The 24,317-nt window shown below is 48.2% G+C and overlaps 12 protein-coding genes across 12 annotated transcripts; 5 read left to right on the forward strand and 7 right to left on the reverse strand.

Moving 5' to 3' along the window:
• Positions 1–1,253: 1,253 nt before the first annotated feature.
• On the reverse strand, positions 1,254–4,061 carry EDB93DRAFT_1093597 (Mak10 subunit, NatC N-terminal acetyltransferase-domain-containing protein; the record flags this gene model as incomplete). Its single annotated transcript, XM_041446531.1, has 15 exons — positions 1,254–1,415; positions 1,465–1,532; positions 1,565–1,784; positions 1,836–1,915; positions 1,964–2,167; positions 2,224–2,359; positions 2,408–2,584; positions 2,656–2,709; positions 2,760–3,065; positions 3,114–3,163; positions 3,221–3,335; positions 3,385–3,612; positions 3,675–3,800; positions 3,852–3,919; positions 3,968–4,061. Coding segments are annotated over 15 exons (2,088 nt in total), but the record flags the coding sequence as incomplete, so codon positions are not given.
• Positions 4,062–4,174: 113 nt separating this feature from the next.
• On the forward strand, positions 4,175–5,858 carry EDB93DRAFT_1175583 (uncharacterized protein). The gene is made up of 6 exons (XM_041450487.1): positions 4,175–4,265; positions 4,319–4,531; positions 4,583–4,663; positions 4,711–4,826; positions 4,879–5,006; positions 5,055–5,858. The coding sequence occupies exons 1-6, from the start codon at positions 4,185–4,187 to the stop codon at positions 5,516–5,518; spliced, it is 1,083 nt and encodes a 360-aa protein (XP_041302913.1). The 5' UTR covers positions 4,175–4,184; the 3' UTR covers positions 5,519–5,858.
• A 609-nt stretch (positions 5,859–6,467) lies between these two features.
• Positions 6,468–7,154, forward strand: EDB93DRAFT_1046004 (high mobility group box domain-containing protein; the record flags this gene model as incomplete). Its single annotated transcript, XM_041444620.1, has 1 exon — positions 6,468–7,154. A coding segment is annotated over one exon (687 nt), but the record flags the coding sequence as incomplete, so codon positions are not given.
• Positions 7,155–8,080: 926 nt separating this feature from the next.
• On the forward strand, positions 8,081–8,947 carry EDB93DRAFT_1242908 (uncharacterized protein; the record flags this gene model as incomplete). Its single annotated transcript, XM_041452082.1, has 3 exons — positions 8,081–8,093; positions 8,166–8,320; positions 8,387–8,947. The coding sequence occupies 3 exons, from the start codon at positions 8,081–8,083 to the stop codon at positions 8,945–8,947; spliced, it is 729 nt and encodes a 242-aa protein (XP_041302915.1).
• Positions 8,948–9,038: 91 nt separating this feature from the next.
• On the reverse strand, positions 9,039–9,804 carry EDB93DRAFT_894416 (Cerato-platanin). The gene is made up of 3 exons (XM_041457853.1): positions 9,702–9,804; positions 9,199–9,648; positions 9,039–9,128 (listed from the first exon to the last, which is right to left on the reverse strand). The coding sequence occupies exon 2, from the start codon at positions 9,621–9,623 to the stop codon at positions 9,201–9,203; it is 423 nt and encodes a 140-aa protein (XP_041302916.1). The 5' UTR covers positions 9,624–9,648; positions 9,702–9,804; the 3' UTR covers positions 9,039–9,128; positions 9,199–9,200.
• Positions 9,805–10,052: 248 nt separating this feature from the next.
• On the reverse strand, positions 10,053–11,451 carry EDB93DRAFT_1233142 (ribosomal protein S5 domain 2-type protein). Its single transcript, XM_041451309.1, has 4 exons — positions 11,103–11,451; positions 10,590–11,046; positions 10,369–10,536; positions 10,053–10,321 (listed from the first exon to the last, which is right to left on the reverse strand). Exons 1-4 carry the CDS (start codon positions 11,381–11,383, stop codon positions 10,214–10,216), a joined length of 1,014 nt encoding a protein of 337 aa, XP_041302917.1. The 5' UTR covers positions 11,384–11,451; the 3' UTR covers positions 10,053–10,213.
• A 321-nt stretch (positions 11,452–11,772) lies between these two features.
• Positions 11,773–14,392, forward strand: EDB93DRAFT_1255075 (GMC oxidoreductase-domain-containing protein; the record flags this gene model as incomplete). Its single annotated transcript, XM_041453725.1, has 16 exons — positions 11,773–11,818; positions 11,868–12,119; positions 12,168–12,259; positions 12,314–12,493; positions 12,550–12,560; positions 12,615–12,734; positions 12,786–13,012; positions 13,060–13,149; positions 13,205–13,253; positions 13,301–13,438; positions 13,489–13,546; positions 13,599–13,687; positions 13,746–13,969; positions 14,026–14,045; positions 14,103–14,225; positions 14,276–14,392. The coding sequence occupies 16 exons, from the start codon at positions 11,773–11,775 to the stop codon at positions 14,390–14,392; spliced, it is 1,836 nt and encodes a 611-aa protein (XP_041302918.1).
• Positions 14,393–15,377: 985 nt separating this feature from the next.
• EDB93DRAFT_1175624 (uncharacterized protein) lies at positions 15,378–16,893 on the reverse strand. Its single transcript, XM_041450488.1, has 2 exons — positions 15,458–16,893; positions 15,378–15,400 (listed from the first exon to the last, which is right to left on the reverse strand). The coding sequence occupies exons 1-2, from the start codon at positions 16,567–16,569 to the stop codon at positions 15,397–15,399; spliced, it is 1,116 nt and encodes a 371-aa protein (XP_041302919.1). The 5' UTR covers positions 16,570–16,893; the 3' UTR covers positions 15,378–15,396.
• Positions 16,894–17,538: 645 nt separating this feature from the next.
• EDB93DRAFT_1308923 (P-loop containing nucleoside triphosphate hydrolase protein) lies at positions 17,539–20,136 on the reverse strand (the record flags this gene model as incomplete). The annotated part of the gene is made up of 2 exons (XM_041454792.1): positions 18,530–20,136; positions 17,539–18,481 (listed from the first exon to the last, which is right to left on the reverse strand). The coding sequence occupies exons 1-2, from the start codon at positions 20,008–20,010 to the stop codon at positions 17,539–17,541; spliced, it is 2,424 nt and encodes an 807-aa protein (XP_041302920.1). The 5' UTR covers positions 20,011–20,136.
• A 1-nt stretch (position 20,137) lies between these two features.
• On the forward strand, positions 20,138–20,653 carry EDB93DRAFT_894522 (mitochondrial ribosomal subunit S27-domain-containing protein). The gene is made up of 2 exons (XM_041457854.1): positions 20,138–20,501; positions 20,551–20,653. The coding sequence occupies exons 1-2, from the start codon at positions 20,201–20,203 to the stop codon at positions 20,580–20,582; spliced, it is 333 nt and encodes a 110-aa protein (XP_041302921.1). The 5' UTR covers positions 20,138–20,200; the 3' UTR covers positions 20,583–20,653.
• A 71-nt stretch (positions 20,654–20,724) lies between these two features.
• EDB93DRAFT_1093547 (uncharacterized protein) lies at positions 20,725–21,237 on the reverse strand (the record flags this gene model as incomplete). Its single annotated transcript, XM_041446526.1, has 1 exon — positions 20,725–21,237. One exon carries the CDS (start codon positions 21,235–21,237, stop codon positions 20,725–20,727), a length of 513 nt encoding a protein of 170 aa, XP_041302922.1.
• Positions 21,238–21,722: 485 nt separating this feature from the next.
• Positions 21,723–23,193, reverse strand: EDB93DRAFT_1175628 (uncharacterized protein). Its single transcript, XM_041450489.1, has 3 exons — positions 23,021–23,193; positions 22,662–22,962; positions 21,723–22,607 (listed from the first exon to the last, which is right to left on the reverse strand). Exons 1-3 carry the CDS (start codon positions 23,047–23,049, stop codon positions 22,014–22,016), a joined length of 924 nt encoding a protein of 307 aa, XP_041302923.1. The 5' UTR covers positions 23,050–23,193; the 3' UTR covers positions 21,723–22,013.
• Between the last annotated feature and the right edge of the window lie 1,124 nt (positions 23,194–24,317).

A 24,317-nucleotide genomic window follows, 5' to 3' on the forward strand; every position in this document is an offset into this window, starting at 1 on the left:
CCTCACGTAGGTATATTGTAATGTGCCTTTTAACGCATGTGATCAAACTCTTAAGCCGGCCGACATAATGCGTGTTCTGTTCTAATGCTGCTCGAATCGGAGTCATTCAACGTCGTCGAATTCGTAAGCACCAGGCCCAATTGCCTGCGTCCCACTAGAGCCAACAACCTGCAGGCCCCAGACGAAGTTGGAGCGGCAATGGCTGCCTGTCAAGCTTTTCAAGCTTTAGTATATTGAGTAGGTTAGACTCGGAGACAATTGTATCTGAAACATCCTCCAGATAAGGGCCGTTTTGTTTCATGTGTACAAAAAGACGTTTAGATTGGGCACGGCGAGAAATATAAAAGGAAATTATGTTGTCACAGCGATCGCTCTCAAAGCCCCAGATTCTTGGAACAGATTGCCAGTGAAAACACGCAGAAGATTGGTGAAGTCATAAGCACCCTGGCCGGAGCGCCAGTGCATTGTCATTGGCTAGTACGGGAATCAGGGAGACCTGCGCTAGATAGGCGGGGGAAGGGGAACGACCTCGATGCGCGACTAGAATGTGCAACCCATCAAAGGCTTGTCGCGCACCCTGGATAAAGCTAAGGGAGGGCCAGCAATCTTGACCGAAATGGTTTTATGTCGAAGTGAGAAATATACCTGTATCCGGCAAATAGGTAAGGATGAGTAAGAACGTTTGTTGTAGAAGTTCCGTTGGCAACAGATGGATGCACAGTTTCTGTCAGTGTCATGTTGACAGGAGAGATGAACGAGACAATAAAGTTGCATAGCATCCCGTGGAGCACCATCATTATTCATGCACCTTCTTGCCTTTGCATTCATCCAAGGCAAAGCATCGTTTGGAGCCATATTAAACAATCAGTTGAGAGCATCGAACTCGCAAAACTTCAGACCAGTGCTTGGGCTTGAAAATGGCACAAATATAGCTAGCACGGCGAGAGAAGACATCAGGAAGCAGCCTTTGAATAATCAGATAAATTTGCGTACCTAGCAAGGCCCTGACATGTTAAGCGTCAGACAGACTTCCAAAGATCACGATTAAAGTTTGCAACTAATTGCCAACCAATTTTAATCGATGATAATAATAGGGGACTCGGGTCTCAGCCGACCGACTGATCCCTGTCAATGGGTCTTCACACGATACATGATAGATCTGACATCATATTAATAGTGGCTGAAACAAGGCGCCTTCCAGATGTGAGGAACGTTGCATTGGTATCAAAGGGTAAAAAAAAACAGCACCAAATCTATCGTGGTGGCGCTGGATGAGATCCAGAGATAATCGGAAACCAAGGATGAACATCCGCATCCCATTTTAAAGTCTTTGCATCCCATGTAGTCAAGGCCTGCTCGGTTGAAGGGAGCTGTCTCTGCAAATCGATGCACACATCCAGGAGCCTCTGGACGAACTTATGGGATATGAGAATCAGTAGCAGGTACAACTAGATATTTTCTCACCTTCTTCCGTTCTTCACTCCATCGTCCCGCCCAGCCATCGGGTGACGTGAGCAAACAAGATAGGACTTCTATGGCGAGCGCGATGCCCTCCACCGAGAACTGTTTATCCTATCTTCGATTTGAATAGGCAATTCTTTTTGGTTACTGAAAATACTCGCCTTTTGCATGGATTCGCATGCTGTAGCAAACTTGGTGAAGCTTGGATGTCCGAAGGGTTGCACATCAATGTCATCGTACTCAAGCGCAAAAGCCCACTTGTAGCGTCGCAGAAAGTTGAGCCTCGTGCGTCGCCACGAGAAGGTCGTTTGTTTGACCGTGATCTTTCCGTCGAGTCAAGATCTGGAACGAGTGGGTGATTCATCATTACTTACAACGAAGATAGCTATTGACAGGGACTGCAATGCCGTGAGGAATTGCGACTGATATGACAACTCAAAGTAAGCATTTGAGTCTGGATGAAAATTTTAACTCTTGTCGTTATACACATCGGTCCACGTACCGCTTGACATGCCTGGCATAAGTTGATCTATGCAGGACAAGTGCATTTCAAGCACCTGTACGACATACCAGTACGCAAACACGCGCTCCTCATTTGTGTAAAGTGACAGTTGGAATCCCGATAAAACAACTTCGCGGATCACAGACAGCCTATACATTAGGATGGCTACCCTGGCGCGACGGACATGGTCAAGCTTTTTTTGGTCTTGCTGATATGCATCATTCAGTGAGCTTACAGGGCACTACTTACATTTGCTATACTCACCAAGGGCGCAAGGCGCGCACATACGTCCATGAACACGGCAAATAACTCGTGCCAATCGAAAAGGGACTTCGCGCAGAATCGGCGCCGCCGTGGTGGATTATACCATAGCGACTTTACGTTTGCAATCAGTATCTGTCTTGCACTCAGCGCATATGCAGAATATCGCAACTTCAAACAAACCTGCGTCATGGTACGTTCAATCTGTATGAGGGGTGGAGGCGCCGGACCCTGCCACCTGGTTATGATATTTTGCGTGAAAGTGTCATAAGAAATGTCCAGTGTTTCGCGAAAGAACTGGACCACAACATGATTGAGTGCAAACTTGTTGAGTACGAGGACGCCGTCCCAGAATGCAGACTAGAAGTTATTATTAAATTCGACTAGATGATCGACATGCACGAATTACTTGCCTGTGTGATTGAGCGTACGTATGGAAGCCGACTATGGGGCAGTGGGCACCACAGCTGTAGATGGCCAGCAATCTGATACTAAATTTAATGTTTATCGACGGAAGAACAGTAACAGTATGTACCTCCCATGTCGTCAGATCAGCTGTATTTGCCAGATAATTGACGTTTTTCAGCGATGTCAACAACCCCTCCAGTAAAGCCCAGGTATGAGCTTGGTCGGGTAGCTGCAGGACATGCAGGGGGATGTATGATACGATAACACGAGGAAACTGAGGGTCAAACGCAAGACGAGCTGGGGAGTCTAGGGTAGGTTCTGACGGAGTAACTGCCATGATAGGCTGCAATAATTGCAGGCTTAGATTGATCATCGTCGGAAGCAAATTGGAGTGAGGTTGAGACAGTTGTATCTCGAACAACACGATAAGTGACTGACACAAGTCAGTAGACTGTCATGTGAAAGAAGAAATACCCCAAACCTTCCTAAACATCAATCGGTTCATGAGCATGGCCTTCCAAGGTTGCTGAACTATGGTTGTTATCGTAGGATCATCAGGTGAACATATTTATGTGAGTCACTTCACACCTTTGCCCGAGGTCTCGAGCCAATGACATGCTTCATCAAGCACCTTGCAAATATATTTGACGGGCAGAGCCTCGGAGAGGGGTACGTCACATTTCTCGCTTTGCCAATCCTCGGCCTGGTCATAGATGAGCATGGCTGGCAACTTAAGCAGTACTTTGACGAACATCGTACACGTTCCCTTTATTTAGCTCCCTCCAGGACAGGTCACAACACTTGAGAAGGCCCAACAGAGCTGCCCTTAGAACGACTGTGATTAGCTCTGGCGGACGCAAGCTGTCTGAGCGTGGCGGTAAGCCCCCAGGTACTAGGTCAGGGTCGATCTCTTTCAAGGAGTGAACGTAAAGGAATGAGTATATGGTTTGCGAAAGAGTATAACCGGAGTGCCATTCCATCTGAGCGCCAGACAGGGGACAAATGAATACATGTGGAAAGGTTTGCGCTGTCTCTGATTTACCTCGCAGGAAACTGAGCGATCTATGATCCAGCACACTTCCTCTGGGGTAAGCGGGGCGAGAGGGTTGAACGATGGCTTAGATTTGTCCAGAAGCGCCAAGCCACTATCGAAGCGTGGTTCGCCTATCTTCAGACATTATTAGCGGATTGTTTGGATTTCAGAGGGAAGTGATTTTACCTCGAATGACGACATAGCATCCATAAGAGTAAATCCCTCAGTCAATACGAGAGCCCCAGGTTGCATTTCTTAAGCAATGAGCAGGCAGGCAGGCCGACACGAGCATTTCTGCTCACCTTCAGCAGCATCCTCGAATAATGCAGTCACATCGTGAAAATTGTCGCCGCCAGGAAGGTCCACCAAGGGGTCGTACTCCATGTGGCTGCGGTCGCCAGATGCAGCCCGGTAATGACTGGTGGTATTAATGGATGTCAGTAAAGCAGAGCAGTATAGTCTGAGTACCTTGCCAGGGATGTATGTTATCGGAGTTTGAAATGCTTTTCTAACTTGCTCATGATTATTCCTCGAGGCGTCTGCCGGATACGCCCTCGACGTGTGATACTATCTGGCATTCAACCAACTGGTATCCCTCATGTAAGATCATGTTCCTTTTCGTTGACATCAAATAACTTACATAGTAGTATTAGCTAGGGAACTACCTAGGCGCACTGTCTAACTGGGTCAAGCTGCAAAAATCTGCAGAGCCCGAGGACAAACTGCTGTTTTCGATTGTCGGATGGCACGCATTGACCCTTCCACAGGATCCTGCTGTCCTGCTGGCTGCAAGAAATGATATGCTCGCCGTTTTACTTGCCATAGGCATCGACCCTGATCGATCAATATTGTTCCACCAGGACCATGTATTTAATTAATTGCTCTATCCTAGCAGTCGTTTGGCTAACAATACCCAGAATCCTCACCATACGGAACTCTCTTGGATATTAAGCTGCATAACACCCATGGGGAAGCTGCGCCGGATGACAACATGGAAGGTGCGGTCTTCCAAGTGTAGTTAAATTTAGTTCTCATGTTCCTCAAGTCAAGAATAGCTGCCGCACGAAACTCTAGTTCAGAGGAAGAAGTGGACGAGTCGATGCTTAACGCCGGCCTATTCATGTATCCTGTGCTACAAGCCGCTGACGTGCTTGTTTACAAGTGGGCCTTCTTGCGGTGGTCACCTTTGATACGACTGATATATGTTGCTAAGAGCCACTCATGTTCCTGTTGGCGATGATCAACAGCAACATATAGAACTTACAAGAGATCTAGCTGATATCTTCAACCGAACATTTAAAGGAACGTCTCCCCTATTCCCCCTTCCGATCTACGTCAACAGTAAGTATCCGATGTCGTGCATGTTTATCTGTTGAACCATCCCTTCAGCCCCATCGAAGCGGATTTTATCACTCAAAGACCCAAAGTCCAAGATGTCGAAATCTTCGCCCGACGTTCAGTCTCGTATCTTGCTCACCGATACCGCTTCTCAGATTCAATCGAAAATCAGGGCTGCTGTCACAGACTCTATTCCGGGCATTACTTACGATCCTGAAGGTCGCCCTGGTACCTCAAATTTGCTTACTATTCTCGCCGCCTGCACAGAAAGCGATGTCACCCAGGTCGCAAAAGCCTATGAGAGCCAGGGTCATGGAACATTGAAGCGCGACGTCACAGAGGCCATCGAGGAATTTCTGAAAGGGCCTCGGGCGCAGTTTCATCGCATTCGTCATGAAACGACATATCTTGACGAGGTAGCGCGTCGCGGAGCCTCTCGCGCTATTGAACACTCCGAAGTTACGATGATGGAAGTCAAAACACGTCTAGGTCTAGCATCACCTGTGGTGCATTAACAAATGTAACTAGAATGATGACAATGTCTCGTCAGAGTTTGGATTCGCGTTTAACAGCGAGCTTTGTCAAGTCCACGGAGAATGGAGTACTACCCGCCGGCAGAGGCTCGGAAGTAGTATGATCAGACTCGATCATAAAAAAAATTAATGAACTGGTAAGCCTTGCGGCCGTATGACCCCCTGGAGTTGTATGATCGATGTAGGCCACTGAGTACAGTGTTGGCTTATTGACAGTTGAATTATTCTAATGAGGAATTTGGAGTATGTAGTGAGACTTTATCCCTCACGAGCATTGTTCAAATCGGTCTCTGAGCAACCTGCTTTGACCATCAAGCTTTTTGGCACTGCCATCAGGATACGAGTGACCCTGAGAGTTACCGCGGTCGAGCCCGAGTCCGAGTCCGAGTCCGTCCTCAAGTAAACTTGGTACTAACAACCTTCCCTTCCACGGCGTTCATACAGATCGGCGGGGTATAATTCTAGGGGTGATCTTTAGATTTAGTTGATCGAATGATGTCTTGGTTATTAATCCATTTAAACATTTCCAAGGCTGTTTTTGTGTTGTTCTCGGGTCTCGACTGTTTCATTTTCCTTGCTCGGCTCACCGGACCAGGTTTCAATTTTGATCAGCCTGTCGTAGAAAACAACACGATACTGACCCCTTCATGTGTCTGAGTTCAAATTCAGCCATCCTTGGAGGCAGCAGCAAGCAGTTGATCTCAGATCAACAGCAGGTTTGCTGATTCAATCATATAACATAACAACTCCCTGTCGTGTCCGCCTCTCGGAAATCCCTTCAAGGTCTTCAATGGTCTTTACTGCACAACCCGTCCTCCGCGGATGGTCACCTGCATCCGTGGATGATGATCATGATATTCATCTTCCAGACCAAACATTTCCCCCGCCCAGACCTTTTATAGCGTCCACCTCCTGTATCACTCACCAACCAATGGCTCCTTCATCTGATCGGCGTGCACAGCGTAACAGAAGCAGAGACCCTAGTTGGATCCCTCGACCTAGAAACGCCTTCATAATCTTTCGCTGTGAATACTCACGCAAGCACAGTCAAGCATCCCAAGAAGGCGACGAGGAATCAGAAGCACCGAATCCTACAGCCAAAACCCTCTCCAAGCGAGCGGCTGAGGCGTGGAAGGAGCTGTCCGCTTCTGAAAAGGACACTTATAAAGTGCTTGCAGATAAGGAGAGGGAGGAGCATGCACGTCTCTACCCCCACTATCGCTTTCGTCCAATGAGGCGGCAAATCTCCGGATTGAAGAAGCGCCAATACGACCTGAGCATGAGCAACAGCAGTTTCCTGCTGGATTCTTCAGACGAACAAATGCATACTTATATGGCGGATGTGGATGAAGACTCGCAAGAGGACGTTGCACATCAGCACGCCATCGAGAAGGAAGGGAGCGACAGTTTCGATGCATTTGGAGACTCCGCACTAAAAGACGCCCTTGGGAACTGTCTCGCAGCTCAACGACGATCATCGTCTGTTCCGCTGCCCGACGCGTTCCCAACACCCATCCTCCCCTCACATGCTCCAAAGGACGATTTATGCAGGTCTCGCTCGACTGAAGGACGAGAGTGGACGCTGCGTCCCCTTGACTATGTGTCACAGGCGGCACATGTTCGGTTTGGCAAGGAATTTCAGGCGCAGCCTCAGCAATGGCATGCCGCATCTCCCTTTATATCCTTCGGTTTCGGTACATCGACTGAGGTACGTTTCGGGTACGATTTTCCCCCTCGATGTGTGCTTATGCCCATGATACAGGAGCATAACAACTTCATAGATAACCCACCTGAGTCGCGCATGGCACTTGAGCCCGGCTACGAATCCCCAGAGAGCCAAAGCGGACTCAACTACACTCCTTCCTCCTTCACAACCATCACTTCTTCCCTTTCGGGTTGGAACAGCGATCCCCTTTCCCCCTGTGTGCCAGGGCAGGCAATATTACCTGATGAACTATTAGCACCTTATGAAGACATGGAGCGCGCGCAGGCTCTAGAAGCTTATGCCCTTGGCTTACACAATTTTGACTTTTTCACCGATCCACTTACCCTCCCCGAATACCCTGATCATGTACCCGGTATTCCCTGCGACTTTGAATACTCGGCACTGTTCCAAGAGCAAGCTACAGAATCGTGGAATTCTGACACGCACCCAGCAAAACATCAGCCGCGGGGATGATCTCCATCACCGCCATCTTGACCGCTGTAGACCTATCCCCACCTGTTCCATAGCCCAACGCCCGGGTGTTTCGTATCACTTCTTCTTTATGGTTAGTCGATCCTAATAGTCAACCCCCCCCCTTGCTCCGTTCTAGTATCATTAATATCACTTCTCCACATACATATCCACATTTCTTTCGGTTCGCATTAATTCATGTGCATAGTATAATTAGGGACGGATGATGGTTACTTACCTGTAGGATGTATAATGCTAGCAACTTAAAACTGGAAAGTCGAAACTTTGAGAAAATTGTTCAAGTTCTGAATCGAGTCGCGGCAAACGGCGGTCATTGACGATTCCCAACAATTTGCCAGTCAACTTCCATGACTCTCAACAGTATCTTCCTTGGATTGTTCGAAAACCCCAGATGGTCGTTCTTCGCTGCTGACGATACAAAAACAATGTCAGCCAAGGGAGATGGGTCAAAACCAAGACACACAGTGGCAGTTTTGACAAATGTCGCCCATATCTCTGCACCTTTTCTGTCAGTTTTTCTCATTGTCCATTTGTCCGCACCAGCACTCGCGAATGTAGGAGGCTCAAGCTTGTCTTCCAATGTCATGGTAGGTGACACAATATCATCAAATTAGTAACAAGTAGATGTAACATTTGAATCACAACTGGCGCAGCTTCTCGGTAGGGAGTACTACCAAACTGGCTTTGGGGAAAGATATCTCCTCTTTATACCTCTGGCAGCCCACGTAGCTTCAAGTATCGCCAAAAGGATCATCAGTCCACGCTCTGCATCCCCTCGCAAGATCACCAGCACCCTCAGTCTCGCGGCATATTCAACTCTTCTAATCTTCCTCCCTATACATTACTACACCCACCGCCTCTCCCCTGCCAATCCTTCACCACCGATATTCGAAGTAGGGCCCTCAGAGCTGGACTACGAGTTTATAAAGACCGGCTTGGCTAGGTTTCCCTGGCGGAGCTGGATCTTGTACGGCGGACTAGTTGCGAGCGTCATGCTTCATGCAGTCGAAGGTGCACAAATCATCCAAGCATCGCGTTTTGCTTCTCAGAAATTCCGCATGCGCCCACAAACGCGCAAGATTGTCGCAGGTGTAGTGGTAGTGCCTATATTGGCAGGTCTGTGGACGCTTTCGAAAGAACCTCTCATGGTATTTGCCTCACTGGCGGAGCGATACGAGGCTGCGTTCACTCGGTCTTGGATCTATAGATTTTAGTCTGGGATTGGCAGATGCTTATTTGTACTACCGTAGGTGCGTATATATCTTAAAAGTTCAATGAACGAATACAGTTACTTGCATAATTAATGTCCAGTTCCAGTCCGTATGATGACACGATTGGCCGAAAGAATGAAAGTCAAATTTGTCCTTGAACCTGGATTCAAGTAACCAACGATATCTATTAATGGGTCACAAGTCACTCGACATGAGCATCGATGATCGTGTACAAGGAAAATTGACCTGCTCACCTTCAAAGGCCACAAACAGATGCGTTAACTGCAACTGAAGTCACCGAAACTCTCCCCAAAAACGCAGCCTGATTCCCAGTAAGCGTATTCATAGCTTCCTCCGCAACATTGAACCCTGCACTCCCAACGTCAACAGCAAGGATTGGAATTGTCTCGCTGCCGTATGTCACTTCGTAACATGTTCCGCAGTACACTGAATCCCATCCCGTAACAGTGTAGACACCGCCGACATTGGGGAATGTAGGCAATTGACCAAGAGTCGTGTAGCCCTTGGTCATGAGCCCGTTAGGACCATTTGAGCAAGCGACAGTGGAGAGAGACAGATCAGGATTATCGTACGTGTTATCATACGAAAGGCTCTCAGTCTGAGCGAGCACGGGAAGAGCGATAGCAAGGAAGGAGATGGCTGCCGATGTGAACTTCATGACGATTTGCTGGTGAGAGGTTTTACTTTGATGAGGCTGGGTGAGGTTGACAACTGCAGAAGTGTACCAAGAACCTACTCCTTTTATCTGATTCATACACCACGCTAATCGCTCTGAAAAGACTCGCATATGAACTAGACCAGCATTCCATGCGATGCTCTCGCATTCGGAACATGATGCTCATGAGTCCCATATAGGTCAGCAGACTCGGAGGGAGCATGCTTAAATACCAAAAACTATTCTTGGCTCAAGGTCTCTAGCTGGAGGCCAGAGTGTTGATTCTAGAATGCGACCGAGTGGTTGCGCGTGATGTCATCCACCTCAGTCCAATTCTCAGGCAGGAGAGGCTATGCCTTCTGCCGACCGTGTGTCCGGTGCCTGCGCACTGGATGTCCCTGTAAACGGATAGATAGGTCTTAAATTATGAGTGCCTAGATCTATGCATCAACGGTCAAAGATCTCCGGAGTCACTAGCACGAAGGAAGCAATTACGAGTCCTGCAACAACAGCCATAAGTCCAAAGTCATGAGATCGCTTGCTCTTCACTACTTCGTTAAGAGTCATTGTGAGAATGCCATGTGATTGCAAGTTTATCTATTAAGAAATCTCTCTCTGGCTTTTTGGTTGCGTCTAAGGTCTTCGTCCCTGAGCTTTCCTTCAAGAGCGACCCACACGTTCCGAGCATACTTCTCCCCGTCCTGAAAGGCTTAGAAGGCGTGGATAAAAATACGAGTTGCATGCTTACATTCAAGAGCCTCTTGACCTGTACGAGGTCCGAGACGCCTGTCCCGAGCAAGCGCATGCCTCGTAACAGTGGAGTTGCATCTGACGGGAAGGAGTAAAATAGGAGGAGCTTGAGAGGCACAGAAGCTTCTTCTTGTAGCGTAGCATCCAGGAAATGCAAGGTTGGTAACTGTTCAGAGGTCAATCACATACCATCGAATTTGAGCTCAACAAACAACAAACCAAATTGAGAGTCAGACAAACCGGCCATGCTTGTCTTCCATCGAGGGGTTCGCCTTCATCCCAGTAGTCAGGAAGCTCGAAATCAGCTACTTCAATCGTTTGTCGCGTGTCCAGTGCGCTGCCGACAAGAGTCGTTCCATCCACCTCCATGTCCATTTCCTGAGTTGCATCACTCCAATCGCCTTTCTTTGCGCGGTATTGGACGCTCTTGGTTCGAGGCACCTTGGTATCCCATAAAGCGGCGCGTGCAGCCATGAAAATCGCGTCAAATATGTTCCCTGCGTCAGAAAACACTATGACATCAAGGTTGAGCAGCCAAGATTTCCTTCCAGGTATGATACCAAGATTTTTTGGTCGGATTGTCGGGTGAGAGAGGGTAGCATTTAATATGGACGTCATGTCATGCTGCAGATCATCTAGGGCATTTGGAGAAAGGAGAGGGTATGCAGTCGGCGAGCTATCATTTTGAGTTGTCCAGTCTTTTCTTTGGAAGATGTATCAAGAAAACCGTACCAAGACACAGAGCAAGCTACTCGTCCGCCATCTACACCTTCGCCATCGACGATGCTCTCAACCTCCAATTTTGCAGCAGCCACGACTTCGGTGCCCCCGCCGCCATCCTGCGCGTTTCTACCGATGCTAACACGTGCGCTACCATTTGCGATGGGGGCAATCCCAGATTCGAGGGCTATGCTTCGAAAATCTATCAACCCGCGGCCATCTGCTCGTAATGGCGGATCGGACAGCAAAGAAGATTGGATGTAAGCCTTCTCAGCCTTGGATATAGATGTCATGACTTGATCGATAGTTTTTTTAGTTGAGACTGGAGTCACCAGCCTGTCATAGAAGTTAGTACTTCGCCAAACTTTGCAAGACGAGCATAGGCTGCATGACACGGCAACGGCCAACTACCGGCCCGGCAGGGCTCCCGTGACCCGCAACTTATCAACACAACGTTGAACGCAGCATTCTAATTTCTGCAAGTACTTCTCTCTGTGCGGCGCAATAACTCAGATATAGCTCGTATGTTGCTCAGCTGATCATGGTCTGTGACACGCCATGTCCCGGATGGGCCTTAGACTAAGTGAAAATTGCGGTGGCATGTCCTGTAAGTATAAATTGGACGCACCTGGGCTACTGTGAGTTACTTACCGTGACTAGCTTCTTGAAAGCAAACATCTCAATGTCTTCTCCGTTCTTATCAGAGTTTGATATCATTTTTGCTGGAGGTGAGTATTGACATTTTGTACATGGCGTTACTCTTTCAACATGGCCCAGGCGGCAGTACAGCTTGCGTTGTCGCAGGTCGTCTAGCAGCATGTGACTCCTCGCTCAGGATCTTAATTCTCGAAGGAGGTCAACACACTCTCAATAAAGCTGCGCATGTTCAACCCTACCAATATTTCACGCATCTGGCGCCGACGAGTACTACGATGACATTCTACGTTGGAAATCCCTCACCACATCTCAACGGTCGTGCACCAATCGTTCACTGCGCTCGTTGTGTTGGCGGAGGCTCAAGTGTCAATTGTTCGTAGTATTTTTGTAACAATGAACAGAACTCTGATGCTTAGACAGTCATGAATTACACTCGTCCGCCTGCCTCAGATTTTGATGATTGGGGAGTCGATGGTTGGGAATCTAAGAGCTTGATTCCCCTCATTAAAAAGGTACTTAATCTACCGTTCGTATATTCGTCAAGCTAAATTGTTGTTATTGCGTAGCTAGAGACATACGAGGTGCAGGCCGGTCGTCCAACCCATGGGTACGGTGGTCCCATCAAGGTGTCATCTGGTGGGTGTAAAATGAGTATCAGCGAAGACTTTATCCGTGTTGGGATGAAGTATCACAAGAGGCCATTTTCCGACGACTCCGATGATTTAGAAACATGCAATACTTACGGTGTGCGCTACCTCATTATGCCCCCTCCTTCTGCTACCACTGACAAAATTCGTCTTAGCCATGGTTCAAGTGAGCACGTGTTTGTAGTCTATCGTGACTTAAATTCATGTAATATTCGAAAAGGTACATTGATGGGACAACTGGAACGCGTTCTGACGTTGCGCATCACTATGTCTACAACCAAGCTCACAACCCCAATTTACAAATATGGGTCGGCAAGCGCGTGAAGCGCGTGATCTTCGAGTGAGTGCTGCACCTGGATCGCAATGGTGCTCAACTGCTGACGACCGAAAGGGACAAGCGTGCCATAGGTGTCGAGTTCACCAACGACCCGGTATCTTGCCCAGACGCAGATAAGTCATCAAGCATCGTGAGAGCATCAAAACTTGTTGTCATCTCTGGCGGGGCGCTCGGTTCGCCAGCTATCCTCGAGAGATCTGGGATTGGTGCCGAGGCGGTCCTCAAGCAGTGCGGTATCGAGCAACGTGTGCACTTGCCCGGCGTTGGAGAAAATTATCGAGGTTTGTGTCTATCTGTTCATCTCGTAATCTTAACTCAAGGTTATCAGATCATAATGGTACCTCCGTTCCGTACTTTGCTGGTGACGAATTCGTTACTATGGATCGGCTCTGGCGTGGTGAGGAGAGTGTTGTACAGGGTAAGCAAGCACGTTCTCGCGATGTTCTCAACACCCTTTAAGCACCCATGCGCAGAACATCTTGCGCGGTGGAAAAGTAATAGAAAATCTCTCATTGCTCAAAAGTTGGCACCATGACTTGTTCTTTGTAACGCACTCATTAGTATTCCAGCGGTAACGATGCAAAAATCAAGTGGCGTCCTGACGACGAAGAATTGAAAGCCATGGGTTCGACTTTTCAACCGCGATGGAAGGAGTTCTTCCAGGACCGTCCGGAAAAGGCTGTCGCAATATTATCCATATTTGCAGGGTGTGTGCAATTCCTTGCTTTCATGACGTGTGAATGCTCAGGATAACCAGATACCTCGGGTCAAGTGACCTTCCCCCTCGCAATTACGTGACTGCCGAAATCATTGCAGTACTGCTTCCCATACACCCCGTGATTTTTTTTCTCAACATAAGTTCTATAGCTTTATCCTGTGTCTGTTGGAAGTGTTCATGTAAAATTGGGAGAGAACGGCGAGGAAGACATCGACTTCACTACAGGCTACCTAGATGAGTGAGTGGGCACATCTTTCATTTCAGCCACACTCGTTTGACCACGATAATCCGCCTAGTCCATCGGATATTGTACCTCTTGACTTTGGGTACAAAAAATTGCGCGAAATCTATCGACGCATGCCTTCTTACCGAGGTGAAGTCGCTGTCTGCCACCCTCGTTTCCCGGAGGGAAGTGCTGCAGTCTGCGGAGAAGCGACCGGTCCAGTGGACTTGGATGCGCCCGACATCATCTACACTGCAGAAGATGACAAAGCGATCGAAAAATTTAACCGTGACAACAGTATGTCCTGAGATTATCTTCCCATTCTTAAGGTAACATACTTGATCGCATCCCAGTGCAAACATCATGGCATTCGGTATGTGTGACTTGAACTTTCATACTTCTACAGGAGGCGCCTCATTCCTGTGTGCAGTTCGGGACTTGCGCCATGAAATCGAGGGCAGATCAAGGAGTCGTTGACGCTCGGCTAAATGTATATGGTGTGACAAACCTCAAGGTTGCAGACTTGTCCATTGTGCCGAACAATGTTGGCACGGTGAGTAACGAAATGAGGTGCCATTGATGTGTGGTTTGACTGTCTTCCAGAACACTTATTCAACGGCGCTCCTTATTGGAGAGAAGGCTGCGATGATCATTGCTGAAGACCTGGGTATTGAATATAGACCGTCAAAGTCATTTGAAACTGCTCAAGCGCGTCTTTGATGCGCATCTTCGGAGTAATCGTGAGCATGTATTTTGCGTGTACCGTCGTAATTTACATGTTTATTGTATGTATTGACATCCAGAATGATTCATAGTAATAGTATGAATTACGTAAATTGTTAATCAGAGGTAAGTTATTACGCCTGGCCCCCTAAGAAAATTTTCTTCAACTGCAAAAGCCGCGGCTGTTTCGCAATCTGGCTGTAGCTTCACACTCTACACATTATTCGCATCCATGTAAACATGATTCATTGTGAGTGCAAGGCTCTTCTCGGCCTTTTCCATAGCTTAGTCAGCCTGAGCATGCATTGTCAGCGCAACATTTCAATGATTATCGATTATCCTCCGGCCAGGGAGGATAGTGGCACAATATTTCATGACCTCTTCTCCCAAAATACCCGAGTCTTTCCGTCTCCAACACATCTAGACAGTACCACGTGGTGTGCTTTTAGAAACCCGCACAGGACACACTGCTTGCGCTGCCAACTTGAAGCTGCAACTAGTAGTGTGACACAATCATGATCCATGCTCCACCTATCACTGTTGAGAAATGTACAACATGTGTTAGATTAACCAAGAGGCACGTCTAACAGTGCATGAGAGGGGCATGTAGTTGGGCAATTGTCATAGCATACAGTGAGTTGAGACCATTCTCACTAATTGTTCTTCAATGACAATCTTCATACTCAAAACTCCAGCATGAACACATACGTTTCTTTTCTGGACTAGACGACGTGGCGAAACACCGTCACGACTATTATAGGGCCGTTACACCCTTTTGAAGATCTTTCATCTTGGAGCTCCCGTGCTTGCGTGCCAGATGAATGAACACTGTCCACCTCCTCAAGGTTGGAATGTCTTGGTAAATCATTGATTACTTTTAAATGACAGGCTGAATAACCAAGGTCATAGATACGTGGATTTAAATAAATATGTAATATTTATGGGACGCTAAATGTTCCTGTGCGCAGTAGGAAGTTCCGATTGATCTGACAATAGAAGCGTCAGGTGGAGCCTCAAGAAACCCTCCCCTTCTCTTTCTTTCTGACCACCCACCCATCCCAGTCTGTCCTCGTATTTCGGTCCATTCTTGCGTCGATTATATTCCCCACGAGAACGAAACCAACGTCATCTACTCTGTCTATAACTTTGGCGACAATTAGCGCTGTAGCAATAGGCGCCCATTCTTCCGCGACACAGCTTAGCTCGCCGTGTCCGAAAGCAAGTAGTTGCATATCAACTGGATTTTCATGCTGAGGATGGAAGCGCATCGCATCGAAGGTCTCTAGACGCGTGCCATATGCACATGAGCGATGAACAGCTTCGATGTCGGCTATCTCTTGCGCGGGACAGAACAAACGCTTCCACAAAGGGTGTTCACTTTTGCGCGCAATGCGCTGAATCGGTGGGTGCAACCTCAGGACTTCATTGATGATGGCTTCTACGCTCGGTCGAGTGTTCTTGACTTTGAAAGAACGGAATTGCTTCTGGGTGGGATTCTCGCTGAAATCTAGGAAGGCATTTTGCGTGTGTCGGTTGCCATTCACATAGGCCAACGTGACAGCAGCTAGATGCCACATGGACTCATATGCGGGAAGAATAGTTTCCAGGGCTTGAGTGGCGCGCTCCTCCCCAACCCATCTACAAACACGTTCTCTCATCGCGTCGAGTTCTCCGGGACAAATGGGAGTTTCCCGCAACGAATGGCGGTCAAGTGCGTTGGTCATGAAGACGATATCGTCAGGGAAAAGGGTTCCAGGGTCCACACCATAGAACCCAGTAATTATGATGCAAAAAGTGACGCTTTGTATGAAAGCGGCGAAATCGACTTCTCGGCTCGGAAGGAAAATCTCTGTACATTTCTCAGCACATTTCACATATCTTTGCCACCCAACACATTGCTGAGGGCTGACGGAGGCGATCAATTCTCTTGCGCCTTGGACGAAGTCGTCGTGCCTGGACGGGTCGAGTATTGCACTCGAGGGTGTTAAAGCGACGTGTTCATGAGGATGGACGCGAGAACGGATCTCTGCTTTATGCTCGATGTTTCTTGGTCTCAACATCGCCCTGACAGCGATAGCTGTACGGTGAGTCCGAGTGCGGGTGACATGACGTGCCGCAAAGATGATGATAGTCAGCGACCAAAAAGCTGTTGCTAGAACTATGGAAAGCGCCATTCTGAGTGAGTTTTGCACTCGACAGTCTGTTGCCGCTGATTATATGCGAATGAGAGGAACGAACATCCACGTGTCCAAACATCTGTCCGGTACGGCTCTTAACACCTGTCTGTAGCCTTCCAGTCTGCCTCATGCGCACCGCAACGTAACATGTCGATGTGATTTTCTTTGTGTGGATACCAATGAAAGATACTACCCCTTTTTCTGTTTGCAAACCGGGGCTGTCGATATGACCTACAAACCGCTTGTGAACTCGCTTTGCCCTGAGCTAGTAGCCGGTTATCATGATAACGGTACATGATATCTTGTAGCGCAATGAATTCATCGCATTCCAATGACCACTGCGCACTCTAATGTCCGTCAATGAAGCCAAAGCTGGCTAACTGCGGAAACCATATTGTTTCTGCTGCGCTGTTGGAGTTGTCCATTTCCGAAGTTGTTGCTAGCCCTCAACAGTCTTGTCCACACCCATTACGTACAAAGAGAGTAAGCTTGAAGAATTGCTCCCGAGAAAAAGATACAAGACATCGTGCCTATACCCTCGTGGCCTTCATTTACTCGGCAAGCTGAATGGATTCCCTGCATAACCGCGTACTCACTGCTTGCTGCCAGACCTGGCTTCGGACTTGAGAGAGGTAATTAATGCGAGTGTAGACACGATGAGCATGGAGGTGGCTGTTACACATGTTAAGGTCGTGGCCCTCCACTCCGCAGACAAGTCGAATAATGCAGCCATGCGTCGGATAATCTTGAATGGTCAATGTGATCATCGCTGAGAGCATTAATAGGAGTCAGAGAGCTAAAAGAACCCTTTGATTCAATTTAATACGTATGCATCATGGATAATAAGAACAGTGCAACGCCCACTGCAGTAGATCGGCAATTAAGGGTCGACGTGCGTGACACCAAGTGGGAGAACCGCGTTAATGCTGTATGTAGGTCGATTTGATCTCGGATGTCCTCGGGCTTTTACCGATGACGAGCGCTCCGCCTTTCCGAATTCAACAACTTTGCATACTTCACCCCCAACTCTCGGATACTCTCTTCCTGAGGGCGGGTGGCTGGGACACGGCGATATTCTACACCATCCTCGGCCTCCGAAGGAATATTCAGTCCGAAACTAACAGGCTGTCTGTCTGCCACCTTCGTAGACACATTCTGCAGACACCAATCAAGTGCTTTTTCTGTGCGCTCCTTTAGTGCGTAGGCTTCCTCCGACTGATAGAACGCCACAGGGAGGCGATAGCTGAGCCATAGATAGAGTACGAGCGATTTGTGGAGTCCTTCAAGAGTTACGAGGCCCTGAGACGGCGCACCAGCAGAAGACTTGCCGCCGGACATCATCCCTTCCACATTCTCCAATGCTTCCATATATGGGCCGACTCGGAGGGCTTGCAGGATAGGGACTCGGATTTTCTCGCTGTATATTTGACAGAGGCGAGCTGTGTATTCCACTGCAAGGGGATCTCGCCAATTCATTGGTGAACCGCCGATGAGGAGTCTATCATATAGTTTCATATGTTTGGCGTGAGTTTCGATGAACTGAGATCTTTGCTCGATCTTGGAAGGAACAAAGGCACGGCAAGGGGGCCGAACGTTGGAGACATATGGAGCCACCTCCAATAACGTTTTGTGCGAAGCATCAGCAGGAAGTGCTTGAAGAACACTCTCAGCCCAAGCTAAGGTAGGAGAGATGCCTGCAAACATGATAGGATCTGGTTGACGCAAAATCGCAGAGTGAAGCATTGGGAGATCATCTGCATGGAGAGTCGTCACGAAGCCTCCAGGTTCACCGTGCAGGCCGTAGCGTCCCGCACGCCCCGCAATTTGCTTAATCTGAGAAATTGAGAGAACGCGTTCAACAGTACCGTCAAATTTACGCAAGGTTTCGAAGATGATCCGTTTAATTTTGCTAATGCGAATGAGACGGGTGATACGATGAGGGGTGTGAAGTGCTCACAGATTAAGTCCCATGCCGATGGCATCACTTCCGACCATCACATCATAACCACTATGGGGATTATTGAAGAGCGCCGCTTGTTCGGCACGAATCTCGGGCGGAAGTCGCCCATATGCAACGGCACAACGCAAACCTGTATTCTCTTCTACCTTGCGCTTCAGCGCAAATATGCTGCTTCTCGAGAAAGCAACAAGACAGTCGCCCTTTGAAACTCTACTGAAATCTCCCTCTAAAGATTCGTCTTGAACAGTAAGAGGCGTCAAACGCTCGTAGCGGTTAATGAAAAGCTCGTCATCTGTGTCTTTCAAGAGCGCTTGAACGATCGGGACAGCAACTTCTTCGCCACATAGATGGAGTTCTTCGGCAGGTAAACCCAACACAGCAGCCGTCCATGCAGATCCACGGTCTGGATCAGCAAGCATCTGGATTTCATCCACGACCGCCACTTCTACCGGAAGACTAAGAGATGTCATCTCTACCGTGCAACTCACAAGACTGGCATAATCGGAAACGATCCTAAACTCCTCTCCAGTGCGAAGGTTGCACTCTCGTGCGTACTTTTCCTTTCCTTCTTTCCGCACGATTGGTCTGGACACTGACTCTTCTATTATATCCATGTTCGTGGACGTGTCTGGCTCAGAGTCGGAGTCTGGGTCCATCCCGAGGGGTACGATCTGGCCCTTATTGAGCCGATCCCAGATTTCATGTGCGAGTAGCCGCAGCGGGCCAGAGTAGACACCAGTTTTTGCCGCCGCGAGCGCACGTAGAGCCATGTGGGTCTTCCCACTATTAGTAGGCCCAACGTGCATGATGACCTTGCGGCGCATTGAACGCGCTTGAGGATACATATCTGCAGGGTACGATATATCTGCGGTTGAATACAGATGTGATATTTGTTCCAGTGTATTCCGCGACACTGATTTGAGAAGAAGTTCTTGTTGCTCGGGGTCGGACGCCCAAGAGTAGAAAAGCTGAGTGAGATTCTGGTCTAGACGGAGTCCTTGATTCAGTTCTTTGGCTGTAAGAGCAAATCTCTCTACGTGGTACTTTTTTTGCTTGACTGAGTTGTGAAGGAGCCCAGAGCTGACCTCTCGGGCGAATATTGAGAGAATTGGCCGGACGTCACTGCGTGGTACCCCAAAGGACTCCAGGCGACGATGAACGTGCGGAAGATCAGCCCATTTCTGGACCTGTTTTTCCATGATAAGGAGAGTGTCACTAGGATCCCGTACTGAGAAACCGTCCAGGACGTGACCCTTCTTTTGCTTCGTGAAGTACTGAGGGTTGGAACGACCACCATGGTTGAAGTCACCACGTTGATGACCGGAAAAAGTTTTTTTGGGATGATATGAATTTCCTGGTGGTTGACGTGAGCCGCTGGAGCGAAACCGACGGAAGTGGACTTGGCTAGCTTCTAACCAACTTTCAGATTTTATGAACCCCGAAAGGAGAAGGCGACAGCGAGGCAGCATAACAAACATTGGCCAAGGAGAGTGAATTTATGTTGAGAGTCTACGCTGGCTTCACGAAGCCATGAAATAGAGTTGACCGGCGTATGATGCGAATAACTTGAGGGCGTCTTAGAAAAGTGGTTGTTTGGTGATGTTAGGATTAGAAGGTTCACTCAAAAACAACTTTGTCAACTGTAGTTGAGCTATAGCTACACCAGCCATGGCAGCCGCAGCTGCCGCCATTCGTCCTATGCGACTTTCGGCGCTGACGCGTACACGTTGCTCCATATTCCAAACTGCATATAATCCTACATCAGCACGTACTGGGGCCAAATACCTTCGCGCACGACTTCGCGGGCCTTCTATGGTCAAATACTACACTCCCACAGCCAATATCGCACAGATCATAAGACAATGGCCTGAGTTGGAAATGAGAAACTTTGCAGAGGAGGAAAGGCTGCAAGATGTAGATGACAAAAAGAAGAGAGGGAAGGGTGCACCGAAGAAAGCCAAGGACAAAGGTAAGTCGAGACTTTATAGCATGTTTTCACAATTAACGCCTGGTTTCAGGTGACAGTCGCCGAGCCAGCAGGAGGCGATGATGATGTATTGCTGTGTTTTCTTGTTTCATCGGAGGCACTTATTATACATTGCTCAAAATTAATCCATCACTTTGCATGTCAAAACTCCATCTCCGCTCAATATGTTCTTTACATGTCTGCAGGACCCATTCACAGAACTGTGTTAAGTACCCATCTCTGACAAAGTCGCCGAGAAAAGGTCGTCGAAGCCCTGGAGAAGACCCGCCCTCTGTAATGCCATCTGATAGTCCTCCTCACTCGTGTTCAGCCCTGTCATCCACTCCTCCAGTCCAGCAGTACCTGTCACAAGAAGACTGTGCAACCTTGTTCTTTCTGTCTGACTTACAGGCGAGGACCTCATTGGCAGGTTTCCGGGTATGATTTCGTCCACAGGTACAATGACGTCGACACCCTCTCCTGCAGCTGGATCCCAGACTTGGCTCTTCAACACTGCTGACCACGCTTGGTCAAGGTCATCCAAAAAATCTAGTAGCATTTGAAACTCCTTCATCTGTGGAGGATATCCTGGCACGGAAGTCATGACGTCACCAGTGAGGCGAAGGAGGAAGGTAGTTCGTAAGTGAGTAGAAGGGTCTATAGGTGGGATTTGCAAGATAAATGCCAGCAGTTTCCGCATAGCATTGAGATATGCAGTGAGAGTTGGAAGTTTCGTCATCGATGGTTCTGAGCTGTCCACAACCATCTCAGTACTTTCAGAGCTTCCGCAACGCATTAACAGCCGACCGTTTCTTAAATGCACTGGTAATGTCCATGAAAGAGTCTTCAACATATTCAACAGCTTTTCTCTCCTGAGCTTTGGAGAGCGCTTGTGGGATCTTTGAGTTTGAAGGTCCATTCCGGACATTCTCTTCAACTTGCATCTTGAAGCTTGATTCTGCTTGAAGTGCGAGGTCACAAGGGGTTGCCAAATACATATCAATACACGCTCTTCCTGCGTGACCGGCTTAGATCATTCTTAAAGGTGATTATCTTTCCATGGGATATAAGTCAAGTTGCCTGCGCTGTAAATAAACTCTCCAAGCTTCAAGGTGTGCCCGCTTCTTGTCACGAGTCGCGACAATATGCCTCGTTTATTACCACCATGGCCGCCCTCACTCGGTGATCTCACGATACCAGCCCTAAAGAACGTCAACTACCCCTGTCACTTGTATCGTGATCAGGGAAATAAAAAATTGTTAACTGCACTAGCTTGCAATGGCGAATGATATCTGACGGTAATATAATTGACTACACCAGATAAATCGTAGCAGTTAAACTTTGAGATGGCGTAAAGCTGATCATGACTTCAAATGGGAAATACTTTGTCATAATCATATCCATATCCATAATGATATATCCAACGTGCATGAGTAGGTAGAACAGTCCAAGAAAATCTCCAAAAACTAAGTTATATATGTACATATTCATTGATATATCATCTGACAAGACAAATCAGCGCCGATTTCTGGAACGATTCAGGTTTGTGCGTGAGCTCTGCACGGAGTACGAGATCATCGGAGGTGAGTAGTGGGTGGTAGGGATGGGGGGGACTTGGGGAGCTGGAGGGACGGGGGTGTATGAGCGACCAGCGCTCGACTTGGATCGCATACGCTCTGCCTGTCTACTACGTCCAAATACGGGAGGCCTGCCGTCAGCTGTTTGCAGCGGATCGTAAGGGACAGGGGTGTATGAGCGACCGGTGTTTGACTTGGTTCTCATACGTTCTGCCTGTCTGCTGCTCCCAAATACGGGAGGCCCGCCATCAGCTGCTGGCAGCAGATCGTAAGGGACAGGGGTGTATGAGCGACCAGCGCTCGACTTGGCGCGCACACGTTCTGCCTGTCTACTGCTCCCAAATACAGGAGGCCGGCCATCAGGCGTTCGCAGCAGATCCGCCACAGCTTGATCAGCAGTAACCTCACGCCGCTTTTTGCGGATAAGGGAGGGGTCTGCTGTGACCGCGAGCTGCGAAAAGGAGGCGATTGAAGAGGAATGTTGAATAGTTCTGTGTCTCCTTGTGACTCGTTGATCGCTTATATTGCGAATCTGCGGGGGTAGTTGAGGCCTAACGCTCTTTCAGTTCAGCGAAGTCGCTCTTACAACATAGCGAGCGTCCTTCGGAGGAAGCGGCGGGGGACTGTCCGGGAAGTGGGCGCGCGTGTCGAAGTGGGCACGACTTGGCGCATGATCGTGAACATCTGGGTACCGCTGCACAGGATGGGTGTCTGGCATCCCTGGAGCTTGCTTGATGTACACGATGTCGGTAGGTTTACTAGGTGTGGCCTTGCCATAGTACACAGCTTTGAAAGGATCATCGTAAGGCTCGAACATGCTCGCTTGTGATTGTCTGAATGGCATTGATTTGGAGTGCTTAAGCGATGACTTTTTTTCGCCCTGGCACCTGAGGAGTATTGATTAGCACTGTGACCATGAGTATCACCTAAAGTCGGTCGACTCACTTTTGGAACCATTTTTTGAAGGAATTCATGTTTGAGATGATGATGAACGGGTGAAGAGTCGTAGAAGATGTCAAGAGGTCGACTGTATGTAAATGTGGGGAATCCCGATTGAGAAGTATAAAGGATGACTGTGGACGCAGTGGCAGTCCAATCCACAACTTCAAATTCCACAAGCATTAGTGGATACATCGATCATCACCTGACATCGTGTCACCCCATTTGCATCACAAAGGCAGATTATCCAACCGCCAAACTACTATCGGGCATACTTGGAGCATGTCAACCAAACGACTCCATCGCGCACTGTGTTTTTTGATAACTCGTAACTTGTGGGCATGCGATAAAATTTGCGACAGGTCCATGTTTCACTTAGGGTACGCTTGCACCTGACCAACGTCGAAGCCGCTCAACATCGATAAAGATATCTGGAGTCCTTTCAAGCCAGCACCCCACACGATTTGAAGGCGATATAAATGATAGAGTGAGTATTGAAATAAATTCCGATGGAATTACACACACGATTTCTATGGCCGGGAGGTCCAGAGGACATCCTCATCGTAGTCCTGAATGACACTCTAAAAATGTAAATCCTTTAGCCCGCATCTGGCAAAGTAGATCGTCCGCTCCGAGGCGCGAACTTGAAGGTCGAGATATGCCTGTTTCATGTCAAATATGAACAGTGTTTGCGGAATGACGAAGCTCAAGTGTCTTCAACACTAACCCCTCCTTCCTTCTGAACGATCTTCAAGGACATATTGTACAGCACTTCGATGTCGGTCGAGTTCACCGGTTTTCTTGTACATTCATATAAAATTTGCACAAGTGACAAGCGGGGAAATTCGTAGAAAAGTAAGCCCATCCAGCAACTCAGCGCAGAAACACAACTCACAGTCACCGCATGTTCAATTAGCCAAGCCCATCCGAGAGGTGAGTCATGAAGCTGAACTCCAGGGTGCAAAGTAAATGACTCAAACTTCACGTTGTCTCACGAGTAAGGCTTGGGCAGCTTGTGTCGTTGGACGTACTGCTCGAGTCGCAAAGTACGTTAAAGGTCGTGCATGCGCTGATAGATATCGATATTGTCAAAGCAGCGGCAACAGCGAGAAGGCATGAGAGGCGTGACTTGTGCTAGGTAATATGGGATGTTTCTGCCGCCAGAGGGATCTTGAATCATAGCTCTTACAGCAATAGGAAGATAGGTCATTGAAAAGCACTCAGGAGTTCCATCCGAGGCAGAGCGGTTACAGCTGGCAGACAATGAGATAGTATCATAGGTGGCAGAACTGCACCAAGATCA

Source organism: Suillus bovinus (genome assembly GCF_016758785.1).
Source record: "Suillus bovinus strain UH-Sbo-P2 chromosome Unknown EDB93scaffold_85, whole genome shotgun sequence".
NCBI classification, from domain to species: Eukaryota; Fungi; Basidiomycota; class Agaricomycetes; order Boletales; family Suillaceae; genus Suillus; species Suillus bovinus.

Excerpts from the sequence above, each read along its gene's own strand:
- EDB93DRAFT_1175583 (XM_041450487.1), top strand. The coding sequence starts at position 4,185 with ATGATTATTCCTCGAGGCGTCTGCCGGATACGCCCTCGACGTGTGATA. Across the intron at positions 4,532-4,582 it reads TATTGTTCCACCAGGACCAT|AATCCTCACCATACGGAACT; the intron begins GTATTTAATTAA and ends AACAATACCCAG. Across the intron at positions 4,827-4,878 it reads GCTGACGTGCTTGTTTACAA|AGCCACTCATGTTCCTGTTG; the intron begins GTGGGCCTTCTT and ends TATGTTGCTAAG.
- EDB93DRAFT_894416 (XM_041457853.1), bottom strand. The coding sequence starts at position 9,623 with ATGAAGTTCACATCGGCAGCCATCTCCTTCCTTGCTATCGCTCTTCCC.
- EDB93DRAFT_1233142 (XM_041451309.1), bottom strand. The coding sequence starts at position 11,383 with ATGACATCTATATCCAAGGCTGAGAAGGCTTACATCCAATCTTCTTTG. Across the intron at positions 11,047-11,102 it reads GTAGCTTGCTCTGTGTCTTG|CTCGCCGACTGCATACCCTC; the intron begins GTACGGTTTTCT and ends TCAAAATGATAG. Across the intron at positions 10,322-10,368 it reads AGGTCAAGAGGCTCTTGAAT|GACGGGGAGAAGTATGCTCG; the intron begins GTAAGCATGCAA and ends TAAGCCTTTCAG.
- EDB93DRAFT_1175624 (XM_041450488.1), bottom strand. The coding sequence starts at position 16,569 with ATGGCGCTTTCCATAGTTCTAGCAACAGCTTTTTGGTCGCTGACTATC.
- EDB93DRAFT_894522 (XM_041457854.1), top strand. The coding sequence starts at position 20,201 with ATGGCAGCCGCAGCTGCCGCCATTCGTCCTATGCGACTTTCGGCGCTG. Across the intron at positions 20,502-20,550 it reads GAAGAAAGCCAAGGACAAAG|GTGACAGTCGCCGAGCCAGC; the intron begins GTAAGTCGAGAC and ends GCCTGGTTTCAG.
- EDB93DRAFT_1175628 (XM_041450489.1), bottom strand. The coding sequence starts at position 23,049 with ATGAATTCCTTCAAAAAATGGTTCCAAAA. Across the intron at positions 22,963-23,020 it reads TTCAAAAAATGGTTCCAAAA|GTGCCAGGGCGAAAAAAAGT; the intron begins GTGAGTCGACCG and ends AATACTCCTCAG. Across the intron at positions 22,608-22,661 it reads CGAAGGACGCTCGCTATGTT|ATTCGCAATATAAGCGATCA; the intron begins GTAAGAGCGACT and ends CTACCCCCGCAG.